The sequence below is a fragment of the Ciconia boyciana genome, chromosome 2, assembly GCF_034638445.1.
Source record: "Ciconia boyciana chromosome 2, ASM3463844v1, whole genome shotgun sequence".
Lineage (NCBI taxonomy): Eukaryota > Metazoa > Chordata > Aves > Ciconiiformes > Ciconiidae > Ciconia > Ciconia boyciana.
The window spans coordinates 36,170,561-36,194,511 of record NC_132935.1 but is presented as its reverse complement, the minus strand read 5'-3'; the positions used below and the strand labels follow the sequence as shown (position 1 = coordinate 36,194,511).

Genomic DNA, 23,951 nt, shown 5'->3' with positions numbered 1-23,951 from the left:
CTGCTAATAAAGAGAGGTATTTAGCCGGTAATTCTGAGCGGCTGCTGAATATCCCTCCTTCCAGTCCTTGCTGTTTTCCTTCAGCTTCGACCTGCGCAGAAGATGCCTTCTGCTTATGCCTGAACCATTGTGACAGATTACTTTTAATTAATCTGCCATTAAATCATATTTGACATAGATCAGAAATAATCCAAAGCAAAATGCCTAAAAATTCTGACTCCCATTTCACCAGACTGGGGAAAGGCAGGCTAATTGCTGCCTGCTGCATAAACCCCAGGCAGGTACCGCAAACGTTCAAAGGAGCTTGGAAAGGACGTCTTCCATGGCAGCCCTCCCGGGAACAGAGAGGCCCGTTTGTGCGGCTCTGCCTCCATGGGGATGGGGAAGAAGCCAGTGCTCTCAGCCCTACCTGCCTGCTCAGGGCTACGTGCCGCAGCAGCAAATGACTGTAATAGAGGCAGTGGATGTTTCCAAAAACAAGAAAACCATCTCCTCAGAGATGGTATTTAAGGAAAGACATTTTTTTCCTTGCAGAGCTTGCAGAGTTCAAAGCTAGAAGGCAGTATCTGATCACCTAGACAAGCCTCAAGCTAAGTACACCTTTGGCTATAAGCATCCCATGGCTTCCCCTATATAATATAATCAGGAAATGCCAGGTCTTTAGAATGACAGGATTGGGTTTTATTCGACTGCTCTTTTGTCATAAACTTGGACCAAGCTACTGCAACTTCTAGAAAGCGATAGTAGAGCAAGTTTAAACCTGCGATATACCTTATCTGGGACTCATGATCAAAGCTGAATCATTTCTCAGGTTGTGACCTGGCATGGGGCCAAAATGAGGGATCTCAGTTAAAAGGTCTGTGAATAACACCGGATAAGATTTTAATTGACAGAGATGATTAACATTCAGTTCATGTTTTTAAAAAAAAAAAAAACCTATGAAGATTACATTACAAAATATGATTTTATTTTTTTATCAAAATGTAAGCTAGAGTAATCCATTACAGAAGGTTTAAAAAAGACTTTTGAGTTTGTGGAAATCATCACCGTCTTATGTTACACAAAGGAGAGCCCTATATCCAAATGTTGTAGGCTGGAGCTCCAGGAGCCACTCAACAGGCATTCTGTCTGCTTGACAAAAAAGCCAGCCAGTAAATCTTATCTATGAGACTTCTACATATGAGAAGATGTCCAAATTTGAAATAAATCAGTTTGTAGAACTCTGATTCAACTGTAATCATATTGATATGCCTTTGTTTAGTTCAAGTTTGTTTTCTGTTTGTGTTATGTTGTGTCTACAATTGATTTTAGCCCTGACAGCAATTACTATTTTCTTGTGCAGCTTTGTCCAAAATAATAATATAAAAAAAATTCCACGCAGAGAAGAAAGGAACAATGAATCAATTTTTACAAACAGCCAAAAAAAACCCTCAAAACCCATCCAAATTGTGGCTAATTTGACGATGGCATCTTGCCCGTGATCTGTCCTTCCTGGCTATGCTCTTTTTCAGCTCCATTGCTGGTTTTGTGATACCCAGCCCTGTAAGTTTCCACTTACTGCACTAGAGAGGAAAAAGCTGCCCCTATTGCCTCTGTGTGCAGCAGCATACCATTCCTAGACATGTCTCCAGGATGGCCTTTATACACTAGTGAGACTGCTGTCCCATTGCATTCTATACAAGAGCTGAAGCCCCTTCCAGGAGCCCCACTAGAACCCGAGGCTTTGCGAAAGTGTGTTGGAGTCCAATCCGTGGCAAGAGGAATAAAAACCATATTCTTCTGAGTTGCAGAAATCTGCTAAAAGGAAACCAAAACCTGAAAAAGAGGAAAAAACCCCACCCCAAACCACTCATTAGGAAGCATGGAAAGCTATTCCGTGATTCAGGAAGTCCTTAATCCAGACCAGACTTGGTCTGAACTGTGGTGGGCTATGCTATTGCCAGATGCTATTTCTGATGTGATTTATTTTAAGAGAATATTAGACTTGGCCAAGAAGCTGCCTTTGTTTCACTTGTTTTTATCTGGCAGTCTTGGGTGATAGAAAGGGCACTGGGATGGGGTTTGCTCTTCTCCTAGAACAGAACCTTCTTCTTTTTGACATTTGTTGGACTCATCACTGGGAAATTAGGAGACATTTCCAGACCACCTGACATTACATTTTGGCCTTGCAGTAATAAGATGATTACACTCAGGAAAATGACCAACTATTTATTTAGACAGACAGGCCAACTTTGGTGCTGATGACAGCAGTCCTCCCATTGCTGGTGCTTATTGTGATATCTGCTCCTACAAGTAAGGAACAGCCATGAAGCCAGCCCATAAGAGGATCATTCCCTTCTCCACAGGGAGTGTCTCTCAGCGTTGCTGGGGCAGGGACTGACAGCCCTGAGTTGAGCTGAAATGGGATCCTGGCCATGGGCAGGGGTTGGGGGAGCCCCCAGGGGAGGCTGGGCAGGGCCAGCAGCCCTGGGAGTGCCTTCAGGGCCCTGACAAACACAAATCCCCTCTTCTTTCTTCACAAGGAAGCAAATGTGTGGGTCAGATGAATTCACTAGTCTGGTCAACATGGTCAGCAGTGGAGAAAATTATTTCTTGCAGTAGTTAGATTGTGATTTTGAATGGTCCTCCTGCTGCATATCAAGATTTAACTATACCTTTCCAAAAGTCTTCCCATCTTCCTCCATCCATGTCTTCCTCTGTCCGCCCTCTCCTCTCACTGCAGGGAGGCGTTTGGGAAGCACCTCCTCACAGAGACCTAGTGGGCTTGTCTAGGCAAACCAGGCGTGAAGTGAGAAGGGAGAGGTCCAGCATGTTTACAAGGCTAGTCTTTGATGAAAGATGCTCTGAAGAACATTGCTGTAATGAGGGAGAAAAATCCTCCAACAGAAAGCTTGTTAGGGAAGAGATTTCTCTTTCATTCAAGCTGTGTCTTTCTTCCCCTTATCTGACCAACTGAAACAAAATTCCTCTGAACTAAATCTTTCCCACACTGTCTGCAAGACACTGGTCATCAGCATGGCCATACATTTTGCACTTTTCTTCTGGTAACCACATAGAGGAACCACAAAGGCTTCCCCTCAATTTCCAAACACGTTGGTGTAAGAGCAGAAGACGAGTGTTCATGAGCAGAAAAGCCCCAAGCCTAGAAAAGGAGCGAGCCAAGAACAGTTAGCATTTTTTTTACAAAGGAAAATTGAATAATGTAGATCCAGTGAAGTAAACACCTATCTAGGTATGATAATATACTTCTATGTGCAAAAATTCTTTCCCAGAATAAAGTTATTTTTACAGTGCACTCACTAGCTCAATAAAGAAATTTTTATTCCAGAATAATTCCTCCTTTTTGAAAGCAGATAAATTGCTTATTCTGGAGCAGTGTCTAGGCAGCATGCATACCAGCATAGCTGGAGAACTGCAGGAACTCGTCTATTGACTGCTCTTTCTGTCAGTTTTCCCAATAAGCAAGTCCTATTAGTGTCTGGGGGTGTGTGTGTATGACAGAGAAATATGAGAGTCTCTCTGTATAAAAAATACTGAAAAATCAAACATTAAAATCTCACAAAAACATAGTCTGCTTCTATAAAACACTTACAGCCTTCAAAACCACTCACTGCATCATGAAAAGCAGTAGAGGAGCACTGGAGCTCCTGAGAACCTATTATTTCATGAGCATCCAAATGAATGAACTCTGGTTTCCTACAGCTCTGTCTCATGGGCTTTACTGGCTGCAATGGCTAAGAAGACACAAGCTCCAGTTGAACTTTTCTCACTGATGTGACATATACATGCAGATTTTGAGGCATGTAACAACACATGAACTCCTAACGCCACCTTTGCCATGCTCTGGGCACAAAGGGCCTCTCCACCCAACTAGCTTCTTTTTCTTAAATTTATAGGAATATAATAGTATTTGAGAGTTTTACCCAGCTCTCACATTCAGCTGAAACTGATCAGCGGGTTCAAAAATTAGGAATGAGACACATAGACACATGCACACACAAGGGTTGGAACGTATGGAATACATAGATACCTACATTTCAACCGGAGAGTAGTCGAGGAGAGGAATGGGTAGCTATGGAGCTTCGTTTATCATATATACGATATCGAAGAGAATTTCCCTGACTGACCGTATGGGTAGACTAGGCTGAGTAGCACAGGCACGGATGTCTATGTCACAGATGTTCAGATTTCAGACGAAGTGCATTCTGCTGGAGGTTTCAACATAAATCATTGTTTCCACAGAAAACTAACTTTGAAATCAGCACCACTTAGGATTTCCACTACTGTGGTACCCATTCAGAAAACTTGGGAAGGCAGGCTGGGAGAAGATCATAGAATCATAGAATAATAGTTTGAGTTGGAAAGGACCTTTAAAGGTCACCTAGTCCAACCCCTTCTTTTTTTAAAAATCACACATCTATATGTTCCCAAGCTGGTGGGCAACGAAGCAAATAAAACAGGGGAGAAATTAACACAGTAAATGAGCATTCAAAGTTTAACCTAATTTTTATTTGGTTGTAATTGAAATAATGGTGGCAATACTGCCCAATCCTTTTCTTGGATGGCTTTCAAAAGAATTAGGAGGTCTTTGAATTAAAAAAAAAAAAAAAAAAAAAGGGAAGCTGCTAAACATTGCATTGGAAAGCCTTCATCCCAGCAGCAAAATGTGCAACACTGAAGGCAGAATCTCAGAGCTATAGGATGAGATGAAGCCTGAGCAACACAATGCAGAGGGCAAAGCTACAGAGGAACTGTTATGAAACCTGAGAAAGAGAGGAGAGCTTGCAAAGGAGAACCGCTTTCTAATGCGATACCTAAAATATAGAGGGGCACCACTGAAGGAGGAAGAGAGACTTCCTCCCATTATTGGGAATGATAAAGGGCTTTCCATTAAAAAGCAATAAAGAAGAACTATTAAACCCTATGGGAGGGAGGACGAGGCAGCAGGAGTAGCAGAAGGCTTGACTGCAGCCTGCTGCCCCATCAAGACCCGATGACAAAAGCATGTGAGTCCCCCCCCGTGAGGGGTCCTGACTCCCCGGGCACTGCACCTCTGCCATGGGTCCGGCCTTGGCAGGCCCCGGCACGCCAACAGCGCGGCTGGGCCCGGGCTGTCAGGTTGCCAGCCGGACTCGGGGAACACCCGCGTGTCCTGGGGTGTGTGCCCGTGCCCTGCCCGGGCTGGGGACGGGGAGAGGGGAACAGGGGAGGGATGGCGGTGTGGGTGTGTACGTGGGAGGGGGTAGTATATGGAATTGTGTGTGTGTGCGCACATTCCCTGTGCGGGAAGGAGGTGTGTGGGGAGGGAGGTGTGTAGCGAGGGGGTGTGCTCGTTCCCTGTACGGGAGTGTTAATGTGGGTGCATCCTTGTCTGAGAGGGGGATCCCCTGCCGGGGGGGGTTAGTGTGGGCTCTGTGTGTGTGTGTGCATCCCCTGCCTGGGGGGGTTACTGTGGGTTGTGCGTGTGTGCGCATCCCCTGCCTGTGGCGTTGAAACAGTGGCTGTGCGTGTCCGCGCGTGTGTGTGTGTGTGCGCGCATCCCCTGCCTGGGCAGGGGTGCGGGGTGCGTGCGTACAGCCCCTGCCTGCTGTGAATGCGGGCCGTGTGCGGGTACGCACCCCCTGCCCGGGGCAGTGCGGGGTGCGTGCGTGTGCGCGCAGCCCCCGCCTGGGCCGGGGAGCAAGGAGCGTGTGCGGGCGCGGGTGTGCGCGCAGGCGGGCAGGGGGCGGCGCGGGGGGGCGGGGGGCGCCCCGCGTGTCCCGGCCGGGAGCGGCCGTGCCCCCCCCGACCCGCCGCCGCCGCCGCCGCCGCCGCCGCGCACAGCCGCAGACACGGGCGGCCGCGCCGGCAGCCGGCAGCTCGCATGCAGCCGGGGATTACAGCGGGGCGAGGGCAGCGCGGGCTCGGCTTTTATCCCCCCCCGGCCCCCCCCTCCGCCCGCCACCCCAGCCGCTCGCCGCGCTGCTTGTTCGGCGGCTTTTCGTCTGCGGGGGTAGGAGGGAGATGCCTTGGCCGTGGTTTTTCCACCCCCGGTCCTCTCCGTGCCGGGGGGGGCGGTGATGTGGAACAGGGAATGTAGAGAGAAACCCTCCCCGGGAAGGAGCGACCAAAACAAATCTCTCGCCGTGGCTTTGGCGGCCGCGCAGTGCCCGGGGAAGCCCGAGCAGCCCCTGCCAGCGCCGGGGAATCCCTCCTCCAGCCCCCGGCGGTGCCCCGGGCGCCTGCGGAGCAAGGTAAGCGGACGGGCATCTCTCCTCCGCCGAGGCTGGGTTTCATCCGGATTTTTCATTTAGGGACCGAGCCATCCACGCCTCTCGCACTGGGAGTTGCAAGGGAGGCGAGAACTGCCGGCCGTTCCCCGGCGGGCTCCGGGGCGCCCGGGCCGGACGGGAGCGCGGCTTTCCGGCGGGGAGCCCCGGGGTGCCCCGGGCGCGCTGCGCTGCGCGGCGGCGGCCCCGGCGCGGGGAGCGCCCCTCGGGAGAGGGGACACGCTCGGCGGGGCTGGACGGAGACAGGCTTTTCTCCCTGGCTGCCTGGATCAGTTTGAGGGAGAATAATGCAGCCCTCAGGCTGGAGCGCTTTGGAAACCGTGGCTTGTGTTTTCGTTCCTTCAGAGCTGCTAAAGGGAGGGGGGGGGATGACATTTCGTAGTATTCTACCTCCTGCCGTGGGTGAGCTTTAAAGATAAAGGCTCGTCATTTGTTTCCGATGCTTTAATAGCGCTTGTGGGAACCTGATGATACAAAACCTCAGCGTTCTCGGTAGACAGCTGTCATTTGAATTCCCCCGTGGACCCGGGGACTGAAAAATCCCCTCTTCGAAGGAAAACTGTGGCATTGTGCTAGTCTAAAATCTACTGGCATATGTGCTTTCTGTAGATACGTTGCATGCTGTCACTCCCCTAGATTTAAAAACCTAAGTGTCTTTATAAATGGGCATGTTCACTGCATGGTTTCTACAAACCATTCAGTATGGTTCTTACATCAGAATTTCACTGCCCGGGTGAAGGTAGACCTTTGCTGAAACCCTATGTATGTACTGTCCATATTTATAGTAGGTCTTGGACTTCATTCAACTCAAGTTACATAATGATTAAGATATAAATAAGGAGTATACTTGCAGTTTCTTGGACGTTTTAATTCATCGCAGATGAGACCATCTCTAGCATCACTGCCAAAATTGTCACTTTTTAAATGTTTGTGTAAAAGGGAAGTGTTAATAGCATCAGGTGGAGGCTACATTCCCTAGCAAATACACAGTCATCAGGACCTTGCTATTAAAAGGACACCTAAGCGAAGGATTTCAGTGACCCCATCCTCTAGCTCTGACGAGCTGCCAGGATTGGTTTAGAAGAGGAGGAATAGCAGCGAGGCTGGACAGGCTTGGGAGTGGGAAAAGCCTGTCTGGTGAGGTTTTGCTTTAAAACCACTAAGACTTCAAGTTTGCTCAGCTGGCGAGTTGTACCCAAGTTAGTGCAGAGCTAGCACCCAGCCTTGGAGTCTGGGCAAGCTCTGAGAAACTAAACGTCCTACCAAGCCTGGGGCACGATCCTCCTCCCAGGGAGTTTTACTAGAAACTTTCAGGGCAGCAGGGTCAGTCAGTACATGCCGCTTGTGAGACTCGTTTGCTCTGTGATCACCTGAGATGTACTAGCAAAGCTCTGGAAATCTTTGCCAGAGAGATGAGGTGCAGTACACAAAAAAAGTTTGTTGCTGGTTCTTAACGCTGCTGTCTTTTCTATTCAAACAACTGATGAACTGTTTCCTCCCTCAGCCTTATTGAAACTCGCAGCTGCCTTGTTGTGTTTTGTTTTGGTTTATTGTTTTTTGTTTTTTTTTTAAATGATGCTTCCACAGGCAGCTCTCACAACAGCATTTGAATTGCTCTCGCCTGCTTCTTTCTCAGCTGGACGCTGTCACTGGGGCTCAGCAGGTTGGCCTCATTCAGACATATGCAGACAGTAAAAACGAAAACATCTTCAGCTTGAGATGAGGGAGAAGTGCTGTTTGGAGCAGCATGCTTCAGTCTGAGCATTTCCATTGGCTTCAGCATTTTGAAATGTCCCGTTGCCGTAACGATGCCATGTCATATGTATTTATTTATTCATGCTCAGCCTTTTTTTCTAAGTGCAAGTTAATTGGCAAATTCTGGCTTGCCATTCAAGGCAAGGCGACGAGTTGAGATTCGCAATAGCTTTCTTGCCAACATTTGGGATTTTGCCAAACAGCTTGCTACTGTGACTTTTAGAAGAAAATCTTGATCTTATGTGACTTCCATGAGCTTCATGTCACTACATGTGCAGGTAAAATATTTTTCATGGCTCTACTCTCTTTAAAGCTACCTGCTGGAGGACATTTCAGACAGTGTTTTACTCTGTATGTTGTTCTTATATAAAACAGCATGTTGGGGAGGGGCTGTCTGGTCTCAAGTCTGCACGGTTTAGAGGAAAGGAGTCTTAGTGAATGAGAGACGAGGTACCTGGTGAAGGGGGCAGTGACTGGGAGCACTGCAGTGCTGTGGGATCCAGCTGCAGACCCCTCTGAAGGCATTTGTCCTTCCAGAATACAGACCTGCTGCTCCTGACAGGCAGAGCCCAGGAGGGAAAGCCGGGAGCCAGAACGGGAAGCTTAAAGTTGTGAGCCACTTCACTTCAGCTTCATCAGAGTAGACATACATGCATTCTAAAAATGAATTTTTTTGATGTTTTCAGGGGTCATTTCTATTAACTCATCATGTTATTGCATAATACCTTCTGACCCAGCAACAGTATGCTCACAGCTCTTGGAGTTAAATAACGATCGCCTCTGAAAGGACTTTCCCTTTTTCTATAGTATTGCTATGGGAGATGTTTTTGCTTTTTAGAAAGAAGTTTTTTTACCTAATAGATGTCTGAATATTATAAACTTGGATGCACAATAAAAACAGGCTGTTGTTTACTTTGTTGGGTCGTGCTGTTTGTACTCTTATCAGGATGTCAGCATCCTAAGAGAAAATATTTTTGATTTCTCATAAGTAACTGGCATCTTTCTCTTATGGTTATTGCTGAGGTAGTGGCACTGGGTATTTAATTTCTTGGATTTTAGAGTAAATCTCTGGGACATGTTGTTTTAACTCACATTTTAGCAGGTAGAAATGAGTGTCTACTTCCTAACAATAATTTTATCTGTATATCAAAATAAACTTTCTAAATTTTAATTGCAGAGATCTCTAAGATGTACAACAGTGTTCTATGGGATACTGTGAAAATAAATTGCTTGGGACATTACACACTAGATTTTTTTTCCTATTCTAAATGTAGATTTTTGTGCAATCCCATAGTTTCCCATGTTTATTTACCTATAATTCTCTGCCTATATGGAAAGGATTTGTAAAGAATTTTATTATTTTGAATTTTTTCTCGAGTATTATGCAATTTTAGATATAATATTGCATGCTATAGTAAATTGTTTAGTGATGCTCAAATTCAATCTAAGTAATGAGATTCAATTGTGATTCAATCTCAATCAATCTAAATACATATATGTTAAATCTTATTATTAAATATAAAAAGTGGTCAGAGAAGCTGAACAATTCAATTTTTTATTGAACAGAACTTGGAAGTTTCTTCTCTTGGGTAGCTATAGGTATAAAGACAGTCCCAGTGTAGCTTCCCAGATCACTAAATACCATAAAAGCCTTAGATATAATATGCATCAGTCAAGATATTTAAAATCTATTAAGCTTAAAACTGCCTGTATTCTCCATTAAAGCTGGAAGGACTGCAAAGGCTATTCTGCTTTTTGTCCTTTGTGGTGCTCATTACAGAACGTGCAGAAACTTCAGTGCAAGTCGCACATTGGCGTCCTCCTGAAGTTTCACTTGTTTACTGTGCAATACATTGCTTTCTTCCAGGGCTGGAGGGCTGGAGTAAACTGAGGAGTTTTTAAACTGAGGAGTTACTTTTTTCACCAGCACGGAAAGTATGACGATAACTGCATAATCAGTAAATAATGAATATTATTTTGAATGTACTTGTTCATGGATTATGGTGACCGCATGAACAATATCGAAACAGTAGTGGGAAAGTCTTAGGCCACTAAAATCTGTGGGTTTTTTAATTTATTTGTTTCTGATGCGGGAAATCTATATTTAGCCGTAATGGCAGATCAGCTGTGACTTAGGTGTCTGGCTTCTATACGGCCCTATTCCTCCTCCAGATGACTATAAAGACTAGTCAGTAGCATCACTGCTGGCAGCAGCAAGAGTCAGAACCAACAATCTATTAGCTAATAAATAATATATGTCATGCTGGCATAATGCAGCTCTGAGTATTTCGGAGTAGGCTGTGATAAGCAGCAATTGTAGTCTTTACAAGGAACAATGGCAATCTACCAATTTACCTCTCATAATACCGTGACAGGGGGACCGCGGTATGCTGTGGAATTGCGCGAGGGCAGATACAGTCCGAGCCTGGACGGAGGGGCTGAGCAGCTCTGTTATCACAGCACCGGCACGTGATACAGGAGAAGCCTCTATGCTGGTCAGTGCTTCTCCTTGGGAAGTCATGCTTGCTCTTGCAGGGTATCCTTCATGCCGCCATCATATTCGGGTATTAGCTTGTTAGGAAATAAACATCAGTTCTTTAGGTAAAACCATGTAACGAGGAAACGAATGCAAAGCTGTGCTGATAATTAACTGAACAAAGCTCTCAAATGTAATCTTCTTTGATGACACTGGAGATGAGCTTCTCCCCCTGATTGCCTAACAAGTTAAGAAATAGAAATCAATTATGGCAGTAGATTTCAAATACAGAATAAATTTTCCTCAGAGCATTAATAAGACATCTCAAGGCAGTTCATAAAATAGTTTTTCACAGTACCTCATCAATAGTTAACTTTTAGAAAAATAGCTGTATTTTAAATATATAGAGATAAAAATTACAACCAAACTCAACAACTCAAAATGAGGCCGTAATACTGCTTTCTACAGAGCTTTCAGCTGTGTCTTTTGCTCTGCTAAAGCGTGAGGTTTTGGTTTCCCTACAAGGTGATGACCTCATCTCAGCTGGATGTACTCTCAGATGACCGAATAATCCTGCTATAATTTATGGCCATATGTTTAGTGTAAATTTGAATATATCAGAAAGATCCTGGGACAGTTTGAGCAGAAAGTTCTGGCAGGCTGCAGCAGCTAGAAGAAACCCGCTAATGTATTTAAGCAGACTCAAAACAGTGAACTGGCCTAATTAGCCTTGAAATCACAAAGCTATGAATGACACTATTGTATGTGCTCATCCAGTGGTTGCTGAGATTAATAGCACACAAAGTTGATATACCTTGACAGTAGTGCCATCTAGAAGGTCTTGCCTTCTAGAATATTTCCTTCTCGTGCTTTCTTCATTCTTGTTATTGCTGACATAAAGCAAACTTCTTAACTGGGTAGGCCTTATGCTTGCATTATATTCAGGACTAGCCTGGCTACCGGTAGTTAGTCACTTTAGTCCCTATTTAGGCATTTTATTAAAGTAGTGCTAGCAGTGCTGGTATCTTCTGCTCCCCTTGAACTAAAGAAGGGATGAGAAGGTTTGGCTGCTCTAAAAATGAGGATGTATTTATAGATCACCTAGTAGAAGCAAAAATGTTTGGCTTTTGTTCAGTGGCCTTGTGGTTAGGGTACTCACCCAGAAGGAGGAAATCAAACTTTTAGGCCTTTCTTAGATTAACATGATCCAAACAAATATTTCACCTTTTGTAATCCAAGATTCCCCCCAGCCAAAGGATTGCTCATACCCCTCAGCTACAGACTCATTCCTGTTGCCTTTCAAGTGCAGGCTGCCTCATTCTTGCTCCGTAGGAACAGGGAGGGTGGTCTCCATCCCTGCAGCCATCCTGGGGATTACTGGTAGCAGCAGTAGCCTACAAAATATAACCGACAGGTCTGAGTCCCCAAGGATGAACGTGGTCCCTGTGTGAATGTTTAATAACCAGGCAATTACATCAGTGGGTTGCTACCACTACCTCAAGGTATATTTTGAAAAGAGTGGACCTTGTTCAGTTCTTCTGAAGGACTGTTTTATGTGCCTCTTATAAGAAGAGGTTTCCAGGCTTAGAATACTATGTGGGCGAGTTGTGGCCCTTTTGATCCTGACTATGCACTGGGCCTGGATGGGAGTTCAGAATATCTTCTTTCTGACCAGGAAGTATCGTGTTGATCCTGCCTTAGAGGTTCCCACACCCTTCTTTGAATGTGGGTCTTGCATGTTTGATATTAGAAACCCTGAACTAATGGCTCTGATGAAGCACATTTTTTAAGAGGATTCTGTGGCTTTTAAAAATACATTTTGGCTTGATAGAGGTAAATAAATTCATTTATAGTGGCAGGTTTATAAATGTTTTCCTTTTAGCCTGTCTTGATTTCAGAATTACAGCAACAGTAGCATGGGGTTGTGCATGATAGCGAGTCCTCACTTTCTTCTATTGTCAGGTCAATTTGAGGGTCAAAAAAATCAATACTCCTGGTATCAGCTGCCTTTAGGCTTGACATTCTGCTTTCCAAAACTTATGCTGTCTCCACTTGTGGTAGGACTAAAAATCAGTATGAAAATGAAGTGTAGCTTCTTCTCTACAGTGTTAAACTGGAGTTCCCAAGAACAGCACTCCCTTACCCGATCCTCAAACCAGCTGTACCTTTGTGCGGGATGTGGAACCAAAACACCTTAGGGAAAGTTGGGAATCAATGTTTTCTGCTTTCTGGATGACTGCTTCTCTCAGATGGGCAAAATAAGATGGCAGGTTATCATAGGCCCCATGCGACAATTTATAGTAGTAGGTTGGGGGTTTGTTTTGAGGCATTCCATAGTTTAAAACATCAAAATATTGAAGGGCTGGATTCACCAGAATCAAACCTAGCCTGAAATTTGACTTAATTTTTAATGATAAAAGCTTTTTGTGAAGACTTGCTGATGCTGTGACCTTGAGGACATTTCCAGCTGTGTAAAAAGGCGCCTGTCAGAATTGAGTCACCCAAAAATCAAGGCCTTGATTCATTCCTTCCAGCTTCAGTGCTTCTGTGAAGGCTGTACTCCTGCTGGGTAGAGTCACTGGGTTGAGACAAGCATCTCTTGAGTAAATTGCCCATCTCAAACTGAAATCTTTGGCCATGTCTCTTCCTATCTGTTGTCTAGGTAGGTTGAGGCCTACCATTTTCCTTGACTGAATCAGCGAACAGTCCAGTTAGAAAGGGTTCCAAATGAAATTTTTGTCAGAGGCAGAAATTGAACCCAAATGTTTTCATTTCCAAAGAAGTCACTTAAGAATAAGACCATGCTTTCCTTAACTGTAGATCTAGGATGGTGGGGTTGCTTGTTTATCCACTATTAGAAAATTCAAACTACTAGGATTCTGGATAAAGCGCCACAGCCAGAGTTTTGGATGCAGTTTCATTCAAAGAGGGATAAAATCCGACCCTTCTCAATGTGTCTCGTTGCTTCAGACATCATTCTCTATGTATATAGTATAATATTATATATTGTGTAATATTTCCCTGCCTAGAAACCTAGAATCATCATTCAGTACTACACTGTGCAAGTTTTTGTTCAGGAAAACAAAAAGACATCTGTGAAGTTCTTCAGCGCTTTCATCTAGTTGGCAGCAATGTTATTGGTAGGGAGCAGTAGAAGATTGAAGGGTTATAGAAGAAAACATTTTTAGAAAAGCCCTAAAACTAATTGTTTTAGGACAACTGGTTACAATAGTGCCTCCTCAAAGAACAAATGACGTGTTGACAATCTCCTCTATCATCTTAATGCGCTGCAATGCAATTAGAAAAAAAAATCAAGTAGTGGATTAATAAATTGCAATTTAAAGCTCTAATTTATTAATATTAATGTATTTACTATTATTACTGTATCCTGTATATATAATATGTATACATTCTCAAATAATTGTATGGAAGCACCAATCAAAACTGTGGATCCAGAGTGCTAGCCGGGATATAAATATGTTGGCTGATTTAGCCCTGAAATGAGGATCTTACATAATCACATTTCTGTAATATCTGGTTGTTTGAAATTAAAGAAAATGATCTGCCATTCGGCCTTGTACTTCTCTGTGAATGCTCATCCCCTCTGAAATTTCCAGGGAGGGCTAAATATGCAGTGAAAGACAGTATCTTTGGTGAAAGCAATAACTCAGCCCTTAGCAACCAGTTGTAAACATAAATAGTAAAGTGCAGACACCACAGACAATTACATGCTAAACAAGAAATGCTTCAACCTGAGCTGCAATGGAAATGCAACTGCTTTTGTAAAACGAGCAGGAACGCATCAGGATTGTTTTGTAAGGATCATATAGCCACGCTTGTCACAGGCACCAACAGCAGAGCGTTGCCAATAAAGAAAGACAGAGACCCAGAGCTGGTCTGAAATAAAGGCTGGTGGTCATCTTGATTCAGCGCTGGGACGGACTGCAAAGCCACGTTCGTTGCTCTCTTGTGACCTCAGTGCAGTCTAAGGGGGTGCTCCAAACCCAGCTCTCAGCTCCAGAGTTGCCGTGAGGTCCTACTTGAAAAGGACACTTGAGTCCTAAATTCCGTACGAGTCCTGAGGTAAAATTACACTGAGTGCTGTCAAGAGCATTCAGCCTTTTGGTGTAAAGTTGACCACATCACCTGTAGTGGAGTCTAGGGCCCACCCACAAGGCTTTACCTTGAGTAAGAGCTCCAGTAAGTAATTGCAAGTGCTACTGGAGTAGTTAGAAAACTCAGATGGGCCAAAAACTGCCAAGCTTGTGTGACTGCAAGATTTTACAAACGTTTTATCAGTTATACTCTCCCCCTTTTTCTGTCTTCTGTCTCCTTACCTATTTCTGTCTGGCTTTTCTTATCCAAGGCTCTTAGGGAATATATAAAGCCTCTGAGTCTGCTGCTCCTCAGTGAAGTTTAGCTCATCCATCTAAAAGACACTTCTGTGCTCAAGATGGTGAGAACAAGGAGTTAGCAGACAGACTGATTTAGTTGATTTGAAAAGTTCGTCTATAAAAGGCCCCATCTTTTTCAAGTGTTTCCTGCAGATCTCTGAGACTTTGTGCAGCCAACATTTAATTTTTCACATATCAGAAATAAATAATCTGTGAGGTCTGTTATGAAATAGAAATAATCATCATTTTAGACCAGTTAGCCATTGTAATGCCCCAAGAACTGGTTTTGCAGGATTTATTCTCAAGGCAAAATCTTACTTTCCATAGACCAGGCCATCCATAGCTGTAAGCAGAGCTCTCAAGGCTACAGCTGCAATTTGGTCTTAGCTCATGGAAGGACCCAGCTCTCTTACAGTCCCCGCCACCCACCAGTGATGGCTCTGACCATGGTCATGGTCTGTGTGAGCCAGCCATTGCTCGCAGGGAAGCTCTGTCACAGGGGAGACAGGCTCAGGCTCCATCTTTGCGCCTTCAGGCCGTGTGGCTTCAAGTGGTTTCAGCCACTTGGCTCTGAGGACTTGAGCCCAAGTGCCAACACAGCTATCACAGGTAGTTTGGACAATCAAAGCTCAGCTATTCCTCTCCTGTGCATACATGCATGTGTTCCTGCATATGGATATGAATCTGAGGCATACACGCCATGCTCAGGAATACTTTGACATGTTTCCTGACACTTCCTGCCTTCAGCTTGCCAATCCTTAACTGTATGAGGTGTGACTTCTGTAAAGGTGGGAAATGGAAATAACGAGCACCTCATTTGAGTGCCATGTTTTTCTTCAGAGTTTTAGCTACCATCTCAGCCATTTTTTTAAAAACTGAAATTAAGGGAAAATGCTATTAACAAAGATCCCACAGCTCACTATTAAGAAACTGCAGGTCTTCATATTTTGAAGCAAAGAACAGACATTTGATAGCTGAGATGTGGTAGCAGAGGTATTACAGCAAAGCAGAAGTTGGAAAAAGCAGAATCATACAATCAAATAAGCCAGCATATAAAGCTCTAAAAAATTGTTTACTCAGTAGAAATGTATTAGTTTGTCACAACTAACTTGCTCTATCTTTTCTTGAATAACTTGCTGTATCCCAGGTTATAGGCTCTACGAGTGGGCACACTGAGGTGGGCACAGGCTTTCTAAGGCTTTTTAGAATCAATCATGGAATCATAGAATATCTCCAGTTGGAAGGGACCCATAAAGATCATGGAGTCCAACTCCCTGCTCCTTGCAGGACTACCGAAAACTAAACCATATGACTAAGAGCATCGTCCAGACGCTCCTTGAACTCTGACAGGTTTGGTGGCATCACCACTTCCCTGGGGAGCCTGTTCCAGTGACCGACCACCCTCTCAGTGAAGAAGCTTTTCCCAATGTCCAACCTGAACTTCCCCTGACATTACGCTTACAAAAAGCTAAAGCTAGATTTCCAGAAAGTGTTACATATCTGCATTATATACAGACTGCAGATCTGATTGCTGTCACACCTTAATAAGTCATTTTTAATAGCCAAACTAGTCAATGCAACAATTATGTCCCCAGATTTTTCTGGATTTCAGTGAGCATTTTTGCTTGGGAAAAAGAAAAAACATTGATCTTCGATTTTCCAGACCTGAAAAAAATACGTTGAATGGGATCACCCAAATTATTTTGTTTAATAATTTCAGAATGTCTTATTTTGATCCAGAGCTTTTTTAACCTTTAAAAAATAATTAAACATCAGTACATTTAGAATGAGAAATCTAGATTTTGTTTAAAAAATGTTGAAGACAGACTTTCAACAAATTCTGAAAACATCTTCCATTTGTTTCCAAAGCAAGGAAATGAATTAATACAATCTTTCCTTGCAAACAACTTGACATCTTCTGACAAAAAATGGAAAAAGTTTGTCTCTTAAAAGTCAGAACAAAGTAAATTTGCTCCCCTTTCCTGGGGGCCTTATGATAGAGCCTTTTCTTATGTACTGCGTCCTTTTTTCCTCACAGTGCTTTAAATGCACAGGGAGGACATGCTCCAACAGTGAAGCGTGCTTATGTAGTGGAGCACCTCCACGTTCTTTGGTGCAATTTGTATGGCAAAGATTGGAAGGGACGTTTATGACTAAGGCATGCAAAAGTAGCTTGGATGTGAATGTGTTTGGAGCGAGGTCTTGCACATGCAGGGTACAGCTGTCTCGGTCCATGGAAGGGGCCAGCGCTGCTCGGGCCAGCTGGCACGGTGACCTCTGTGCATGTGGTTAAACTCACCTAGGCTCCAAAGCAGATGGCTGTGGACAAACCACTTATTAGGAGCAGACCTTGAAGCATGCTGACTCTCCAGCCATCCCTGCAAATTATTAGGGAGAGTCCTAATTGTGCCATGCCAGGCAATGCTCTGGTGACGTGACAGCACAGGCAACTGAGTTCCTCTGCCTGAGGGTTTAATCTGCTCACGTAGGCATGCCCATCAAATGTGATAAAAATGCTAAGGACTCTGAAAAAAGCAGCTATCTCCGTTTGAGCAGCCAAAATTATTGGATGCTTTAGACATCTATGATCTTCATTTCTCTATTTTAGAGCAATGGTAATAATGGCCTCCTCGTGACGTTGAGAAGGGAAACTCTGGGATGCTCTGGGAGCACTCAGGTAGGATAGCGAGAGCTCCCTGAGGGAAATTAATCACTTTGTGTGTAGTATTGGGCTTGCAGTAGGCCATGCTAAGTAACATCAGAGGCCAAATACTGAATGAGAAAGATGAAAAGAAATGGTAAATGATTACCCTTTCACTTAATGCAGAAGGGATTGGTGTGGGGGGAATCACACCCTTGAAAGCTGTATGCATATGGTGTAGGGAAAGACACTTAACCTTTGTTCTGGCTTTCCCTAGCTTTTTGAGTAGTAGTCTTTGCAGTTTTAACTTTTATTTAATGCAAAGAATGGACTTCGGTTTGGAAGAGTTTTATTCAATATTATAGGTATTTTCCTATGAAGTAATTTTATCATTTCAAGGAAAGAAAATCACTTTTATCTGGAGTTGCTCTTATATATCTGTGGTTAGAATTTGTGTCTTTCTCTACTGATTGCTAAGCAGTGCTGGTGAGCGGCAGGCTGGCTTTGCCAGCCTGCCGAGGGGTAGTTGCATTTCTTACTAGCCCATGATGGAAAAAGTGCATGGCGGAGTTGCACACAGACAAAAGGTTAAGGCAGTAAACTAAACTGAAAAGCATTTTAAGCCTTCTCAGGACAAAAATTGCAGAGTCTGAAGAGTTAGTTGCAGTAGCTAAAATCCAGAAAGGTTATTTAATGAATCGTAAAGGTAACCTCAATTGCATAATTTTGTTATAATGAAAGATCTGGTGATTTTGTGTGAAATTTATAATGTGGATTACAAAGTTAAAAATGTTAGGTAGTTAAAGTAGAGGCTATTGATTACATTTTTGTTAAAGGCACATTTAAATACAGGCTCTGTAGTCCAGGCTTGGGGAAAAGCTGTGCAAGAAGAAATTTTAAAAATTATCAGCAGAAAACAAAAGAAGGTGTGAAGAAAGGCACTTAGGAAGCAAACTAAAAGAACTTTTTTTTTAAGTTATGTAGTCCACTGCTTGTATATAGTTCAATGAAAGGAGCTCTCGAAAAAGGCAAAAATAGCCCTCACATTTCAAGATCCTTCATTTGGGAAAATGCTTTTTATTTTTTATCTTTTCGGAGTACTACATTGTGAATGCTGGTTCATCCCTTGGTACATACATACATAGCACCTTGGATGCAGTCTTCTAAACACTAAACTTAATAGTGTTTCACTGCTGACTTCAGTATGACCACAGTTAACCAGGATTTTTAAAGCTTTTTAGAAAAGCCACGTTTCCTCAAGTAGGAAGATGCAACCAATAATTATACTGACAAATCAGAAAATGTTTTATCAGCTTTAGACCAGTCTTGGTGACACTATAATTTTGCATTGTTTAACAAATCTGTGTGGTAACTACACTGCATAAAAGCTAAAACAATGCATAGTCTTGCATATCTTTAGTTTTGTAATCAGAAAAGCAAATGAGGGTATGGTTAACCTAAGATTAATCAGATCAACTGCTTGATTTCTACTGTGTTTTACTCAGTATTACTAATATTAGCGAATACATATTAATAATAAAAAAAGAAATCTCTGAGATTCAATAGTGAATAAACTAGTGAACTTCTCTAGAAATTGTCTGAAGACTTGACTGATTACATGGAGAATGACAGAACCTCTCTATGATTTTCTTAAATTCTTGTGTTTTGTTATGTAAGGCATCCTTTAAAGGAGAAACATCATTGTGCATTAAAGTCTAAAAGGATTTTTTCAAAAAGGGTTGTAAATATTTCCTCTGTGGAGAAATAGCCTCTCATAACTGCTTAGTGTTTATGTGGTCGTCTCTGTCAGAAGACTGATAAATGCTTCACAGACCACAAGGAGATGCTTAAGTGAGGAGACCTTGCGAAGACCTGAGTCCCCCTCTTCTCAGAATTCCCCCCATCATCCCCTTGCATCTAAGGCAGTGAGGAGGAGGAGGGAAAAATCAGAGAAAAAATCAACCTAAGGTGAAGAAGAAAAAAAGCAAAACACAAAACAAACACAACAGAAAGGGGTTTACAATATTATGTAAACCTACTGATGTCAGGGCTTTGATTTTGATATGACATTTATCTTTGCAAGTGAAGTTATCAGATTATCTTTTTCATGAATGAAGGTAAATGTTACAGGCTTAAACCCTTACGTAAATAGGCACAGAGGTGCTCTGGGTTGCACTGAGATCAGGAGGGAGCTTCACAGGGCAGTGCTGGAGGCAGGATGGGAAGAGGCAGAATATTTTGGCCCTTCTGTTTTTGAAGTAGGTCCAGCTTGACAGTGAAATTGCTAAGATGGTGGTGTTTTGAGCTGTTGCCAGTATGGGGATTAGCAAGACAGTGAGACAGTGAGCTATGCACTCAACCAAAAAAAAAAAAATCTGTAAATGTAAATATTACTCTGATGGGTAATTTTCCTTTTCCCTGACATTTTTGGACGTGGAAGTCTGTTAATACCTGTATCATACGTGGCTGAGCCTTATTATTACTTTATCTGTTGGTGGAGGAACTTTTAAAGCTTAGATATAATGAGGTCTAGTAATTTTAATTTTATACTAGCAACATAGTCAACCCTGTCATAAGCATGTCAGACGATATGCTGAAATAATTGTCTTTCCTGGTACTTTTAGGAAAGGCTTATTCTAGATCCTCACTGCTTTGGTGAGGGTCTGGTCTTTGTGACCTTCTAACTCCCTTTCAGATTTTCATGTTTTTTCATGGTGAGTTTGTACTCATTTGTTCTTGTGCCATCATGGTCCTTTAGTACAAATAATTCTTCTCCCTCCCTGATGTTTACCCCTGATGTATTTATAGGTAACAATCCCTCCCATCACAACCTTCATGCTTGCTCTGCAAAGAGGATCAAATTCTTGTTCACGTCAAATGATTTTTTAAAGCTGGAGTTATTTGACTTCAAAAAAAAAAAGACCAGACTGTTGAATTGTTGATTTGCAGAGAATGGGAGGAGGAGATGTCAACTCAGGGAAATTACTAAGGAGGACTTTCCTAATTCAGAAGAGAAGCTTGTGTAAGCATTCTTAATATTCTTCCCTTTGGGCCATGGTACCATTGCTAGGTTATTATTTAAGCACTGTGTCAGATAATTGACCATAGTAGAGGTGGTAGGTGGGTTTCCTTCCTGTTTGATACTGATATTCCAAATTTGGTGACGAACAGCTGCACTTCAGAGTTCACTGAAGCACTAGGCACAGCGAGTGAGGATGCACCTGCAGATTATTAAAACTGAGGTTGCTGACTGCTGTCATGCAATCGTGTCCCTGCAGCAACTTAACAGGTGGACAAGAGGGACAGAGAAGAGCCTTTCTGAAGAGCCAGGGAATGGCTCACAGTCCTTGCCTATATAACATGTATTACTGTTCAGTTGGCTGCAGAAGAGCTAGGATTCTTTTGACCTATTTGTAAATAAATCAGCAGTGTCAGGTGCTAGAAAATTTGACTTTTCAGAATGGCAACTGAATTGTTTGGTGAGTAATGTTTGGCCCTGAAAGAATATGGTAAATCATGATTTGGGTTGGGGGGGGAGGGAAGCAGTTTGGTTTCACAGGAGATTTTGATATGCTGTAATTGTTTTATTCAGTTTCAGAACATATCTTCCAAATTTGAATTATTCAATAAAAGGGAAGCTAGCCCCCATATCACTTTTTCCTTACAGATATCTCTACAATCTTTCCATTAGCATACCTCACATTAATTAGCAAGTAATCAGATTAAGCTAACATGGCTGCATCAGAAACTGGCTTTAAAAAAACCCAAAACAACAAAAAACCAAGTCCTCTGTACAAACTGTCACAGTTGATTTTCATGAATGCACAGATTCCAGTGAATTTTTTCCATTGCTTAAACATAGTGCTCTTAGCTGTTCCAGTTGTTCCAGTGGTTCTGTATGCTACCACAAAAGAGTCTCACTGTAGAGAGAGCAAATTACCGTCATTAAATTTTCATCTGCATATGAAAGCGTGGAAGGAGAGAGACAGAGAGTGATTGGGGAATATATTGTACATTGCAATATTCTAATTTTTTGTCTTTTTTAGCTTCAGGAATGGAGCTGTCTCTCTGAAGAGGACTCTGCCCAAATATTTGTAGTCTCCAAGCTCATTCTGCTAAAGACTCTGGTGTTACAACTGCATCCTTTTCAGAATGGCTGAGAAGGCTCCACCAGGGATCAACAAAAAGTCTTCAAGGTCTACCCTTTCTCTGCCTCCAGAACCAGTGGAGATCATTAGGAGCAAAGCCTGCTCGCGGAGGGTTAAAATAAATGTCGGTGGGCTCAACCATGAAGTGCTGTGGAGGACTTTGGACAGACTTCCAAGGACACGATTAGGAAAGCTCAGAGACTGCAATACTCATGAATCTCTGCTAGAAGTATGTGATGACTATAATCTAAATGAAAACGAATATTTTTTTGATCGACACCCAGGGGCTTTCACTTCCATTTTGAATTTCTACAGGACAGGGAAACTACATATGATGGAAGAAATGTGTGCTCTTTCTTTTGGTCAGGAGCTTGATTACTGGGGGATTGATGAGATATATTTAGAATCTTGCTGCCAGGCAAGATACCATCAAAAGAAAGAGCAGATGAATGAGGAGCTGAGGAGAGAGGCAGAGACAATGCGAGAGAGAGAAGGGGAAGAGTTTGATAATACCTGCTGCCCAGAGAAAAGGAAGAAGCTCTGGGACTTGCTGGAGAAACCCAACTCATCTGTGGCAGCAAAGGTAGGATAAACTATGCTTAACGCAAAGACAGTAGAAAATGGTTTCATGACTCATGTATCTGACATGTATGAATCAAGAACTTTCACTAAAATATTTCGAGAAAAGAAGAATCTAAAAATCTACATATCATGAAGTGAATACACCCAAATCTGTCCTAAGACCCTCTGAAATCAGCAGAAGGAATCCTGTTGACTTCAGTTGATTTTAGGCAACTGCTACACTTTACTTTTTTAGTATTTAATCAGAAACATCTGTGTGATTGTTAATGGACTCCACATTAAACTCTTTGATGAAAATACAGCCAGAGAACACTACCTAGTTTTTTGTTAGAAAAGCATTTGATTATGAGAAACATACGTTTCAGTATTGCTACTTGTCCTACTACAGGCATTGCACAGGTGTGGTATCAGTGTCTCATAAGGTGTGCTGGATAGGTTATCAAAGAATAGTGTCAACAGCCGCTGTCTGGCGTGGTTTTACATTGGGCAAGGATTGCAGTATGTTTTCTCTTATACTACATTTTTGCGATCAAGAATTAGAGTGTTCTGTATAAAAGTATTAAAATATTAAAGCATGTATATATACACATACATATATATTTGTATGTATACAAGTATATGTATATAAACAAGTATATATTATATACACACATATATATACACATACATACATATATATATATATGTAAAATTTGTATATATTCAGGCAGAAATGAGGAAACATTCAGATGAAGCCTTGTTCCAGTATTGCTGTCTTCAAACAGGCAATCTGGCGAAAGTCTTGCTGATATAGTGGAAAAGTTTACCCTTGTTAGGGAAGAGGGACTGCACACGTAGATGTTGGTGCTGCTATTTAAAAGAAATATTTTCTTGCTTCTTGAGGAACTTCACTGTTCTATTTGTGATGTGAAGTACTATTTAATGTGAGGAAAACTGTGGAAGCTTGTCTCCAGTTTGAACCACTCAGAGTGAAAATGTTCAGTGTTTGGATGTTCATGTTAAGCTTAACTGTGGCTTTATTTTCTTCTGCTGTTGATTTGTTACTGGATGCAACGCTATTGGACTAAGGTAAGTATTAAAATATGATGGTGGAATGGACAAAAACCAGAATGCTGGCAAAGGTTTTTCTTGCAATAGCAACTTCTTACTATTGAGGTACAATACACAATTTTTTTAATTTTAGTTTTTCATTGTGGGCTTCCTAACTGTTTAGGCAAGGGCATACTTTTGTAAAAGAATTATTTATCGTGCCAGAATATAAGGTTCATAACCGGAATAAAAGTTTATAGAAGAAAAAATAAGGTATTCAGAATATTTTAGAAAACTATATGAATACATTTTCTGCTTCTGAGATACATATTCTATGCCATATGTTCCTCTCCAGGAGAAGGAGCAGAGGGGAAGCAGATGGGCTTAAGTTGTGCCAAAAAGGGTTCAGGGAGGCCGTGTTACACACCGCGATCCCCTGGTACAAGCTAGCATCCATCAGCCCCCCCAGCACTTTTGTGACACAGCTGCTACACAGCCTGCAGGAGTCAGGGACCAGCTTCTCAGTCCTGCACGGCTTGAAACATCACTGATGTGGTCTGAAACAGACCTCTCCTCCTCCCGGACGCAGGCGGGAGGAGCTCCTTCTGGAGCCTCACGGCTGGGACACGCTGCGTGCGAGCTGGGAGACTGCCCGGC

General features: G+C 42.7%; 1 protein-coding gene across 1 annotated transcript in view; it reads left to right on the top strand.

The window, feature by feature from the left end:
- The first annotated feature begins 21,687 nt into the window (after positions 1-21,687).
- KCNB2 (potassium voltage-gated channel subfamily B member 2) overlaps positions 21,688-23,951 on the top strand; it is a 177,986-nt gene continuing 175,722 nt past the window's right edge. The window contains exon 1 of the mRNA XM_072851228.1: positions 21,688-22,266. Coding sequence (XP_072707329.1) covers positions 21,688-22,266 — 579 coding nt within the window. The remainder of the gene's footprint in view (positions 22,267-23,951) is intronic.